This window comes from Haemaphysalis longicornis, unplaced genomic scaffold (assembly GCF_048455015.1).
Source record: "Haemaphysalis longicornis isolate Haplotype H1 unplaced genomic scaffold, Haemaphysalis longicornis Haplotype H1 scaffold_4, whole genome shotgun sequence".
NCBI lineage: Eukaryota > Metazoa > Arthropoda > Arachnida > Ixodida > Ixodidae > Haemaphysalis > Haemaphysalis longicornis.
The window spans coordinates 211,691,790-211,705,629 of NW_027526361.1; the positions used below are offsets into that span (position 1 = coordinate 211,691,790).

At 44.4% G+C, this 13,840-nt stretch overlaps 1 protein-coding gene across 1 annotated transcript; it reads right to left on the bottom strand.

The window, feature by feature from the left end:
- Positions 1 to 409: 409 nt before the first annotated feature.
- On the bottom strand, positions 410 to 925 carry LOC144180206 (uncharacterized). Its single transcript, XM_077708588.1, has one exon. The coding sequence runs from the start codon at positions 923 to 925 to the stop codon at positions 410 to 412; it is 516 nt and encodes a 171-aa protein (XP_077564714.1).
- Between the last annotated feature and the right edge of the window lie 12,915 nt (positions 926 to 13,840).

Genomic DNA, 13,840 nt, shown 5'->3' on the forward strand with positions numbered 1-13,840 from the left:
GAAATCCGAGCAAGTTGATTTTTTCCCCGGCCAGCTGTACTTTGCCGGGATGTATAGTCAGCCCGGCCGCGTGCATGCGCTGTAGCACTATCTGCAAATGTTCCACATGTTCCTCGAACGAGCGTGATAAGAGAGTGACGTCGTCGAGATAGCACAGAGCGAATTCGTGTTTCGCGTCACCCAGAACAATATCCATCATCCCTTGATATGAACTGGGGCTATTGCTTAGACCGAAAGGCATACGCACAAATTCAAACAACCCCCGGTGACATGTAAACGCGGTCTTCGGTACATCGTCTGGGTGCATTTCTATTACTAAATAGCCGAGTGAACAATCCAAGGTCGTCAAAAACTTCGCGCCTGCCACGGCATACGTTATTTCGTTCACCGACGGGAACGGATAGGCATCTCATTCAGTCATGGCATTCAGTTTTCGGAACTCAACACAGATTCGCATAGATCCGTCTTTCTTGCCGGCTGGGACGACGGGAAACGCCCAAGGACTCTTTGATGGACGAATGACGGCGGTGTCGAGCTTCTCGTTCAAGGCTTTGTCGAAAAGCGCTCTCTTGGGGGCGTACATTGGTCTTGGGCTGCATCGCCATGGTTTCGCGTCCCCAGTGTCGATGCGATGCTGCAAGACATCCGTTTCCCCTGGTTTTTCCGTGAACATGTCTGCATACTGGCACAGGAAGGCTTCGAGCTGTCTGCGCTGAAACGACGTTCCCTTGAAATTCGGCAGCTCCTGTAACAAGTCTGCCGGCAGGCTTTCAGTCGGCAAAGCAGCGTGAGGCCTGCAGGGTAGTGGTGGGCCCGCTGAGGTCTCAAACGGGAAGAAACTTGGGTCGTCGCCAAGGTAGTAACCGCCAGCCCTGATGTCCAACCGCATAGCAGCATCTGCGATAAAATCTGTGCCTAGAATCATGGCAACCGACAAGCCCTTGAGATACAAAAATAGGGTGTCTAGCGAATCCCCTAATTCAATTTCCCTGACTTTTCCAGGTTTTCCATGACCATTTTAGTTGAAATTCCCTGACCGATACATCACGCGTCATTTTGTTGAAATGGTCCGTGAAGCATATATAAAGCGTAGAGAAAATGCATTCTATCATGAGGAAAAGCACATTTGTTGAAAGTGCCCTAATTCTCAAAATGCGCTTTGAATAACTTCAGTTTGTTCAGTTTGAGGTTTGCTTGCATTCAGTTACTCCTTCAGAGTTTATGTCATCTTGCGGGATAGAATCTTCAAGTTCCGTATCAGTGAGCACCTTTTGCTTTTTTTCTTGATTGTCTTGGCTTGACATGCAACGTGAACCGCATGGTGGCTTTTTGCACGCGATTCGTGTGCGTCGGCGTTGCGCGTGCGATTTTTTGACGCCCGCGTAGACGATTCGCGTACGCGGCAGCTTCTGTCGCTCAGAAAATGACGCGCGTCGCGCGCGGCAGTGGGAGGAGCCTGACGACTTGTGCCAATGGGGAGCCGCGCGCCTCATGGCGGCAGTTTCGAAGTTCTCGAGACAGCCGGCTGGCTCCGCCAGAGATGTTTAGGCTTATTATCCCGGCAGGTATTGCATGGGTGCTTTCAGTAGCGGCACGGATGATGTTTTATAGTACCATTTTCGCCCACATTATAAGCTCCTTTACCTCACAAGCAACTTCGTGTGCGCCTTGTGCGACATTTAAGAGAGCGCTTAGAAGCGGCCACTCGAGCTCCCGTCACCACTTCGCGGTCGAAGCCGCCGCCATGTTGCCGCCACCGCCAGCACCACGAGCAGCGTGCGGGTGGTGCCGCGGCAGCATACGCGCGCCTGTTAGGTGCGCGGGGCGTTTTCGCGAGCAGAAAACGCCCCATGCGGTTCACTGGGTTCGCGCTAAACCATGCCATGTTCCTTTTCGATTATGTAATTCTGGCTCGTGATGTCAAAGAAAGAAGTTGTTTTAAGATTAGCCCCCAAAAAGCGCTGCCTTTTGAAATTCGCTGAAAAAAAAGCCCGTTGTGCGTGCGATTTGGGCACCACCTACATCGTCCCTCTGCGCAATGCAGTTCTCTGAATTCACCCAGCAACCTAAGCCAGCTGCGAGCTGCGTGAACCGCAAGGCGAGTTTCTGCAGTTTCTGGTATTTTCACGGCCACGTCGACGATTTCGTGCCTGCGGTGGCTCCTTCCCTGCACAAGCAACTGCGTTTGTGCCTTGAGTAGCATTTCAAAAAGCGGTTGGAAGCGGTCGTTGGAGCAACGGCACTACTTCGGGGCCGGCGCTGCCGCCATGTTGCCGGCGCCTGCCGCTCGGCACGCACCGTGGTGGTGGCAGTGGTTGTTTCCGCGGCGGCGTGAGCGCGCCTCAGGCGTGGGCGCCGCGTTTTCGCTTGCAGAAAAACCAGAAAACGTTTCATGCGGTTCACGCTGTCGTCGCGCGTGAACGTGTTGCGTTTGGTAACTTATGGGAGCCTCCAACAGTGGTTTCCCCTATTTTAAGATTGTGTGGGCAGGCCCCGAAGTGGTTTTCCCTGACTGGTACTACTTGACTGAAAAATTCCCTGACAATTTCCTGACTTTTCCCGGTGGCTCAAAATTCCCTGACTTTTCCCTGTTTTCCCGGTTTTCCCGGTCGCTAGACACCCTGAAAAACCTTTGTCTCTTAGCGCGGGAGCTAACTGATATGCGTAACCGAACGGCGTTTCTGCTCTCCGTGGCAGCGCCCGACGCCTTCCTAAGCGTAACTTCGGTATGGCGAATTTTACCCGCCTTGCCCTGCAGTGTTCGAAGAGCATATCGCCGATAAGGGAAACTGTGGAAACGGTATCAAGGAGTGCAGTGACGGTCTTACCGAGCACTTTGACACGAATTGTTGGTGAAACTAGCTTTGGGAGATACTGCATGCGATCCACCGAAGGCACAAGAACAGATTTACCAAGTGTGTTGGCCCGCTGCGACTCGCTGCCTGGCTTCAGCGACGCCGGGGCGTGAAGTTTTCCGAACCCGGAAATCGGTCGTCGGTGGCGGGCCCCTGCTGACGGGCCTGGTTGCGTACGTACCAGATTCGTCCGCTGGATGGGTCGTCTTCGTGTGGGACCGGGTGGCTCACGGCCCCGTAGCCCACGTTGGCTGGGACCGGGTGGCCCACGGCCCCGTAGCCCGCGTTGGCTGGGACCGGGTGGCCCACGGCCCCGTAGACTGCGTTGGCTGCGACCGGGTGGCCCACGGCCCCGTAGCTCGCGTTGGCTGGGACCGGGTTTCCCACGGCTCCTTAGCTCGCGTTGGCCCGGATCCAAGGCCCGGTGTGTCGCGGACTGCGGCGCCCACGAGTGGAAAGCGCCAGGCCCGTTCCAGGCACAGCTGGGCTCCAAGGATTGGCTCAGCGGTGGTGGTGGTGCATACTGCAATTTGGCGAGCAGACACTCCTGAATAGCGCGCGCGTTCGAAGCAACTGCATTCAAATCCGTGTACATTTGAGCATAAAAATACGCTTGAACCGAGGATGGCATTGCCGTAACACACGGGCAACTTGCTCAGCTGCAGTAGTCTCAGGGGCTGCTCTCCTGTAGAGTTCCTGCATAGCGCGTGCATACTCTAACAGGCTTTCGTTATGGTGTTGCGTTCTGAGATCTAATTCACGCATAATGCGAGTCTCGTATCCAGGCAGAAGGAACTCAGCCCGAAAGCTTACCCGAAAGGTGGCACACGACGCAAACGGAGACTGCAGGCGCCACCAGCAAGCTGCAGGCCTTTAAAAAACCAGTGGCGATACCCTGGTTAGCGTATGAGTGTCCGACGCTCCGACGGCGGCCTTGTAGACATCGAGCTTGTGAAGGAAATCCGCGACGGACAGACGGTCGTCATAGCCGCGGTAGGTTGGGATGTTAGGCTGAAGACGGATTTTGGGTGTCCCAACAAATCGACATCCCCGAAAAAACTGATGGAATTCGGCAAACGTTAGGCGCATTCCTCCAGTTTCCGTTAGAATAGAATAAGTGCCTAACAAATAATCAGTACTTTTTGTATGATGCGGAGACCGACATCATCCTTAACGTAACGCCCTGAGCTTCCACCTCTGCTGCATCGGTCCTATTACGCAACGCTGCTACGAATGAGCATGAAACAGCTAGCGTGAAAGACGCACATGTTCGGTCTGCTAACACGTAAGCGCCAGCACCAGGCAACTCCTCAGCATCAGCCTCAAATGTTTCCATACCTCTTGCGAATACGCGAAGTGTCATAAAAAGCGCGAACATCTTACCTCTGCTATTGATACGTGTCCCGCGACATACTATCAATAACAGAAACATGGTTGCATTCAAATATTCATGTCCGCGAAATTTTTGAATCAGTCAAGTTTTGATATTTATCGACGCGACCGAACTTTGCATAAGGGCGGTGGTACACTGCTCGCAATATGAAAATTGATACCGTAACGGGTCATCCATGTTCAGTCTGCGCCTACAGGTGTGTGGACATGTGCAGAAATTGATTATCGCACATGCAACTTTGGGGACTGTTACCGCCCTCCCTCTTACCCTCCCAGGTTTTTTTATTGAACGATTCTCTCAAAATTGTTACCACACGACACTCCAATGCTTGGGTATTTTTATTATTTTATTTCAATTTTCAGCCATTTTCATGGACAGCTATACCTCCGCAATGCATCCCGTGGTCTATTCAATGTACCGAGTTTTCCCTCCTGTGTTCTTTATTTTCGTTGGGCCAACTAACTCTCGAGCCAACGAAAGCTTCAAATATAGTCGCTAACACCGTTTATCTTGTCCTGAGTACTAACCCCGAGCTCACCCCTGAAGTATCATAATTACCAGGCCTTAGTGATCCCCTGCTTATCTCATTTGAAGTTTGGACATTTGTCAGGAAAACGATCAGCAGAACCAAACAAATACGCGATTACCGCATTACAAACTTTCACATTGTTAAAACCGCACTTTCCCGGTTTATTGGCCCTTTCTTAGATCACATTCGACGAAAGATCGATTGAAACGAATTGGAACGCTTTTAAATATAAAGTACATCAGATGATCACCAAATACATTCGATTCCGCAGTTTCCATGCTAACCGAAATGCACCATGGTTCAACACCCATCTTTAACAGCTATGTAATCGCAGAGAGGCTCACTAAGAGGGTTCAACTTAAATTGAGAACGACTCAGCGGGCAATGGAGCGGAAAATGATAGGTGTAACATTAAGGGACAAGAAGAGAGCGGAGTGGGTCAGGGAGCAAACTGGTGTTAAAGACATATTAGTAGAAATTAAGAAGAAGAAATGGACGTGGGCAGGGCATGTAATGCGAAGGCAAGATAACCGCTGGTCATTAAGGGTAACAGACTGGATCCCTAGAGAAGGCAAGCGCTGCAGGGGACGGCAGAAAGTTAGATAGGCAGATGAGATGAAGAAGTTTGCGGGGATAAATTGGTCACAGTTGGCACAGGACCGAGGTAATTGGAGAATAATGGGAGAGGTATTTGCCCTGCATTGGGCGTAGATGGGCTGGTGATGATGATGATGATGATGAATCGCAGGAAACGTTCTTTCAGGGCACCTAAGCGCTTTCCTTCCGATCTGTGATGGACTTCTTACAAACTCGCTAACAACGCCTATGTCGATGGGTTAAAACGCGCGAAAAATAAATATATTCAACACACATTCCCTCTGTGTTTACTAACAATCCTAAAAGGTTTCAGCGAGTTAATAATCCCCCAGAGCGTAACACTATACAGCTAGCCGATTCAAGTGGCCTTTCTTTACCGAATGTTGACTGTGGATCCGTACTGAAGTGTTTTTTCTAAATTATTTTGTTGCCTCTTCTCGCGATTTACCCTTATGTTAGACGGAGTATTATTACCTGCAATAAACCCTGTCATAACTGTTCCCCAAGTTATTGCCAAATTATAGAATCATAGAATGTGCCATCAAGTCCAGGTTGTGACCTTATTACTGCAAAATCTCTGAAGAACACTGTACAGCATTCCTTGGTTATTTTGGCTCATATGTTTCAGCAGTCACCAGAAAGCCACATGATTCCTGCTGAATGGAAGGTCGCGAAGGTGGTGCCCATCTATAAGTCAGTTAAAAAAGACTCGCCTAACAATTACCGACCCAAATTCTTAACCAGCATCCCGTGTAAAATCTTAGAACATGTCTTGTACTCCCACTTAGTTACTTTTCTTTAAGCATGTTTTTTTTTCTCGCCTCATCAGCACGGTTTTGGGAGACGTTCTCTGCCGAAACACAGTTACTTTTTTTCACTGATAAACCTAATATTATTCCTCACCGTGCTCCATGCTCAGATTGCCTTTTTCTTGATTTTGGGAAACCTTACAATAAAGTATGTCATAAAATTCCTTGATTTCAAACTTAGCAAACAGCATAGAAAGCAACACTTTTTTGTCGATAGAACAATTTCTTCTAAAGCGCTCACAATACGTAAAGTGTAAGGACCAAAAATCATCTCCTAGCCCTGTTCACTCTGGCGTGCCTCAATGCTCGTATTAGGCCCCCTCTCTTTTTAATTTATGATCTACCTGATTGTGTTTCTTCTAGTAATGACCTATTTGCTGATGATTGCTGTATTTTTTTGCGAACTAATTAACGATAACGACACTACTATGCTTCAGAATATTATTGACGTGGTCAATGCATAGGGCTAGAACTGGCACATGGAACTAAACACCACTAAATGTAAAGCTGTGCGTTTCTCACGGATTTCATCTGCTCCAGCCCTTTATCATCTCAACAATCTAAAGCTTGAAGCGGTAAGGTCATACCGCTACTTAGGGGTTCATATAACGTCGTCGCTTTCACGGTCATTGCATATTGACCAAATAATTAACAACGCCAACCGCATGCTTGGATACCTTCGCCGTAACTTTTCATCTGCTCCTATTTCCCTTAAGACTCTTTTCTACACATCCTTGGTAAGAACTAAATTAGAATACGCTGCACCAATCTGGGATCCTGACAATGAAATTTTAACCCTGCGTCTCGGAGTAGAGCATCCAGTGTAACATCCATGGGAAATACTGTGCATTTGCCTAAGTTCACCCATCGTCATTAGTATTTTTTTCGTTGTTTATTTCATAGAATATACGTTCACAATCACTACTTGCCTTCCATCTTGGTTTCTGTGCCTTGATATGTTTCTGCCCGCATTAATCACCATCATAATGCTGGAATCATGTCCTGTCGCACAAAGTATTGTTCTCAGTCTTTGATTTGTCGCACACTTTATGATTAGAATCACCATCCCGGACCAATCGCCGCCATTGAACACCATCAAGAGTTTCGCATAACTTTAGCAAACATTGTTACTTTAGGAAAAACATAGACCTGTTATACACCGCCCTTTTGCTGCATTGTACATGTGTTACTTTGTGTTTGTAACCCACTACCCTCTGTAATGTACCTGGCCTCAAGGGTACATAAATGAAATGAAATGATATTAAATTCGTTGCGTGGGGGAATTATTCCACGTAATTCGTGTGTGTTCTAAGCCGGGCTAGGATTACATGTTCCTTGACCTTTTATAATCAGTACGTATAGAAATGGGGCGGAGGTGTCCGAATGTGAGTGGACTGTTTTGCTTTGGGATTAAAATAGCCTTGGCATGCTTTCACAATTCTTCCAGAATCCACTCAGCTCTCCAGCATGTTTTCAAAAAAGCAGTGATTTCAGGGATTGGCAAATATCTAAGTCTTGTAGCGACCGGTTTGAAGTGTGGACAGAACCTGGGACTTCTTTGGACCTAAGTTTGCGAATCGTCAATTGGACCTTAGCCTCAGATATTTCCCTGTCTATGTCGCTGGGGGGGGGGGACGCATGTACGAGGTTAGTTTGATCTTGAGTCCCATCAGGAGGTACATGGGTCAGATTTTTGCTATCTCATTTGTGTTCGTCGCCAGACTATGAATATGTGTGTATAATTTTGGTTATGCGGTTACTTCGTTCTGTCTTGTTCTCATCAGGGTCGAGGAGGTGTATAACTATCTGCCACGTCTTCTTCATTTCTTGCATCTAGTCACAGATATGGTCCCATTGGGCGACCAAACAGTGCGTGCGCATCAATCCCCGTCTGCAGTTGGGAAAGTTTTGGCTGCAGTTTGCGATTGCTCATATTTCTATGCCATCGTTTTTGGATACCTCGGTACGCCTCGCAACGGTGACAAGACGGTAGACAACGATATCGAAAGGAATGCGGGGATCTAGGTCTCTGGTTACTGATTTAATGTCTGCAAGGAGCTGTTGTGTCCATTTGTTTATGTCCCCAATCTCCAATGAGATGGAACAAACCTAAACCAGCCCTCAATGGATGCCTCACAATACCTGAAAGACAGGTTAGTTATCAAACTCATGCTTGCTTTTGACCTTACTCAGTTTCAGATGCTTTTTTTTTGAAAGAGAAAGTTTATTACAAGGAAGGATTACAAACATATTAGTATGCAGACGAGGGTCCCAGAGTCAACTGACTGAAAGGGGACCCTCGATTACAAATACATCAACCGAATTGTGTAGATGCAGCAAAGGGGCGAAAGAGCCCAACAAATCAATATGCATTATAAAACACACAAGAAATTAGCATTTTATGTACAAACATACGAAAGGTAGCTATAATTGTAGATATATAAAAAGTAAAAAAATCAGTTCGTGAATGACACAAATGAAGCAAAGGAACATGAGAACATTTGGTATACCGTAAGGAAAAACACAGAACAAGATCCTAATTACAGCAAAAGAAATCCTCTAAGGTGTTTTTTAAAGCAACCAAGTGATGGGGATGATTTGACAGCAGTAGGCAAATTATTCCAAAATTTCACAGCTGAAAAACAAGTAGTTTTCTTACCGTAATTAGTACGAACAGGTGGTAGTAACAAATTGTTATTACTTGAAAACCTGGTTACGCTTTTACTGCGTAAAACACTTACATCAAAGAGATCATAAGAGAGGTTATAGTGCAATAATTTGTAAAAAAGAATACCTAAGTTATATTGAAATAGCCCATTTATTGATAGTATATTATTCTGACGTAGAAGTCGTGAGGCGGAGGAACGACATGGACTGAATGTTATAATGCGAATACACTGGTTTTGTATTCGCATTATAATACCGTATTCGCATTATAATACATGAAACAATACCGTAATGAAAATGACTGCGAACAAAAGCAAAATATAAAGACAACAGGGCTAAATGAAGGAAAAAGCGCCGAGCCTTGATTAAAGCTTGAATCCCAAAAGATGTTTTCTGCTTTAAATGGGAAAAGTGAGAACTAAATGTAAGGTGCGGGTCGAGGTGAATGCCAAGAAATGTAACGTGGTCGCAAGGTGTGATTAAATGAGACCCAAGATGTAATTCGGGAAGAAAACCGATGGTTTTCTGATGAGATCTAAAGACCACAAATTTAGTTTTTTCCGGGTTAATAACTAAATTGTTGACGCGGCACCATTTTACAACGTTGTTAAGTACTGCATTCAAGTTAGCGGTAAGGCAAATTATCGATTTATTAGATAAAGAAATGGTAGTATCGTCCGCATACAAGACACAGGGAGAACAATTAAGACAATACGGAAGGTCATTAATATACAATATGAAAAGTAAGTAACTTTTCAGTTTATGCTTTCAGAAGATGCTTGTGGCCCTTCCTATGATACTGTTTTGACCAGTGACAATATTACGTTGCTGAAAACAGCGGCTCTAGTTGTTTTGAGTATCATTGAATACTGAATATAGCTTCAAGAGATTAAATATAAGGCTCATTAAAATACTTTTTCTTTTGTACTCCCTCTAATCACTTTCTGTGTTGGTTAACAGTCAGGTATTGTGATCAGTGAAACCAGCTGTCAGCAATTTACCGAAAATTGGATGGAGCATGGCACACAAACAAGTAACAACAATAACAATAACCAATCAATCAATCAATCAATCAATCAATCAATCATGTTTATTTACGTGCCCAGGAACAGCCAGAGGCCTCAGTGCTGGCGCACGGGTAGTTACATGAAAACAAAATACAAGAAACATATAGCAAGAAACAAACAAGCGGCAAGACACACACAAATTGAAGTAGTGAAAATGACAGAAATAAAGCACAGGCGGAGCCTCGGTACCGGTAAAAAATAAAAAAAAAGAAGATGCCTATGTTGCTCTGCCTGTCGTAAAGGCCACACGACAGGCAGAGCAACAAAGTTTGACAGTAATACAACAAAAACAACGGCAAGAGTGTAGAGACATGATAAGAATAACAAATGACAGTAAACAGTTTCAAAAATAGGCAACTATCACTTGGATAGACACAACCGCAGAGAAACCAAATTCCATAAAAAAGAACGACAGACATATCATAGGTGTTTAACATACTGTATTCAACAGCGCTGTACGGTAAATTGTAAAAGATTTCTGAAAGATGTCAAGGCGTTCAAAGAAGCGGTTGTAACAATTCTGTATTCTGCGCACAGGAGAATGATTGGAGTTGCGCGAAGCGGTCAAGAACGGGCGATGCGACCTGGTGGGCCTTTTTGGTACACTAACCTCTAGACAGTTAAGCAGGTCTGCGTAAGAAAGGTCACCATGAACAATTTTGTGAAGAAATGTAAGGTCGGCACGCATACGTCTGCAGTTCAAGGAAGGGATGGAAGGGACTATGGGTAAGTCAGAATCAGGATGAAAACTGTGATTGTGATGAAAGTGCTTAAATATGGATAAAAAGTTCTTCTGCACACGTTCTAATTATTCACTACTAGATTTGGAGATGCCGTTCCAGGCAAGAGAAGCATATTCTAACACTGGTATACATATTGCATTCTATAGCATTAGAAATGGATCTGGAGAAGAGAATACCTTTGTAATCCGACACACATTTCCAAGACTTCGGAGTGCTCGCCGGGTGATGAGCCTAATATGACGAGAAAAAGAGAGGGTACTGTCGAAAAGCACCCGTAGGTCCCTAATCTCCTCAACCCTTTCCAGAGGAGCTCCCTCAATACTGTAGGAAAACAGCAGACGGTGGGTTTTCCGGCTGTAGGTGACAACCTTTGTTTTAGGTTGTCACCTAATAATAATAATAATAATCAATCAATCAATCAATCAATCAATCAATCAATCAATCAATCAATCAATCAATCAATCAATCAATCAATCAATCGATCGATCGATCAATCAATCAATCAATCAACCATTTATTTGCGTGCACAGGAACAGCCGGGGGGGCCTTTGTGCTGGCGCACGGAAACAGAAACACACGAATTATAATGTACACTTCTCTCAAATACAAAATAAAATACAAAATACAAAGGGGAAAAAAACGAAAGGATAGCTTATGTTGAAGTTACGGAATGAAAGTCATATAAGTGCATGAACTCAAGGATAAAAGACAAATGCAGAATAAGAGAAGTTGGCAGTTACGCCAATACAAACTCACACACATGTTTGCGAAACAGAGTAGGGCAATCATTAAATATATCAAGGTAATCCGAGTACCTATTGTACGTGCATTGCAGTCGGAACACAGGGCACAAGACACGCAGACAATTGGGGTTGCAAAAGGTATTTTTCCTGGTCTACTTTTGCGGCACATAAAGACGAACATGTTGTAGCAGCTCACCACAAGACACTATGCTGTGCATAATTTTAAAGAGGAAGAGAGTATCAGCCTTGTTCCGCCTGGAAATTAAGCATGATAGCGTCAATGAAAAGGGCGATCCAGGGTTATAATTACTACTATCGACAAAGCGATGGTTGAAGATAGATATGAACTTATTTTGGACCCTTTCTACAAGCTTACGGTTTGTTTTGCTCGTGCTGTTCCAGACAACAGATGCATATTCAAGCTGAGGACGACATATAGTTGTGTAGAGCTTGAGAAGAGAAAGCGGCTCCTTGAACTCCTTGGACACGCGACAAACAACGCCAAGCGATCGAATACCTCTACGAGTAATTACCTGAATATGTGGAGAGAAGCTCAGTTTACTGTAGAAAGTGACGCCTAGGTCATTAACCTCTACCACACGTGGGAGTAATTCACCGTTAATGTTATAGGGAAACAAGATGTTGTCAGTCTTTCTTGTGTATGTCATTACCTTAGTTTTAGATGTATAATGAGGAGTTTGTTGCATGAGCATCAATGCGAGAAGGACGAGATTGCTCTCTGGAGAGCGGAACAGCTGGCAGAGTTGGAAACAGATTTAAATATTTTTACATCATCGGCATATAAAAGAAAATTACAATCATTAAATATTGTCGCGACATCATTTATAAAGATTGAGAAGAGTAGTGGCTCGAGCACTGAGCCCTGAGGGACACCACTGGTGACCTCATAGGAAAGAGAAGACTGTCCATTTACATGCACGAAACATGACCTATCACATAGGTAATTGCATATAAGAGATATCAGGGATGGTTGTATATCAAGCTCAGATAATTTTTTGGCTGATAATAATAATAATAATAATAATAATAATAATAATAATAATATTAATACTTTTATTGCCATTCAAATAAATACATTTTATAATGCCGAGCCTGCCGAAGCCTCACAAGGTCTTCTATGGCAACACTCGGCAGCTGGGGCGAAAAATCAGTGGCAGCACTGAATCAAATAATGCATAACATACTGTCTTACAGTACATTCTCTGTACAAGACCACCCTAGGCAACACTTAAAAATACAACCACCAGAAGAAAAAGATCAGTACCTCATTGTAGGAATGCAAAAAAAAAGGGTTTCGAACAAAACAGACTCTTCAAGTTGTCCGACACGCAGCATAGAAATTTTCAAAAAAACTTATCTATAAAAACAACGACATACAGCAGACGATTGATAATTCAATATAGCATTAGGACATAATCCTTAAAACAAGCAGGGCAATACACTGCAAGAGAGGCATTACAAAATTTATTCGTTCATGCATTCTTTTATTGGTTACAGTCATTTGACTCAAATTATAGGACAGTTTCGCTTTGAAGATCCATAAGCGCTCGTTTACTTCTACGCAGTGTTTCTTCATCGAAAACTGACTGTGGAAGTTGATTGAAAATTTTAGGCACATAATACGCTCTACAACTTTCACCATACCATGTTCGTACCCGTGGAAGAACAAAACGGGGAGGATTACGCAAAGGAATTTGCTTAGAATGTGGAATGAGGAAATCCTTGTTCCAAAAGTGTCGAGGGACGATCGTGCAAATAAATAAAGTGTCAAAGGTAGGAAGACCGAGCGCCCTGAACAAACTGATATCAGAAGGCATGTCAATCCTATAGGCAATGCTGTGAAGGATATTTTTCAACAAACCGTCTATTTTTGATTTGCAGAAATTGGAGCAATTAAAGTAGTTGCGTATTCCATATCGTAAATGGGAGTAAGCGAGCGCATGTGTAATCATTTTTTACCGTTAAGGGTACAAGTGCTCTAATACGATAAATCAAACATGCCACACTTCGCAGTCGCGCACACAGCGAAGCCTTGATGTAAGAGTTCCATGTCATGTCAGTGTCATAAAGAATCCCGAGGTATTTCACACAGTCAGAGTAAGAAACTGGAATACATTTACACGGGAAACATTTATCTGTATGAAGAAGAATGGGCAAGGTGGTGTGCACTATTTTCAAAGGATTTCTAAAACAGACCAGTTGTGTTTTTGTCAGGTTAACTCTTATTTGATTGACTTCAAACCACTTCATTGCTTGCATGGTATCCTGTTGGAGAAGGGCCGTGGCGATGTCATAATTTACGTACCTCGAAGTTATTAACGTATCATCCGATAATTGAAATATATTACATTTACTTATAACTGAACTGAAGTCATTACATATAAATTAAATAAAAGGGGGGACAGGGCGGATCCTT

Excerpts from the sequence above, each read along its gene's own strand:
- LOC144180206 (XM_077708588.1), bottom strand. The coding sequence starts at position 925 with ATGATTCTAGGCACAGATTTTATCGCAGATGCTGCTATGCGGTTGGAC.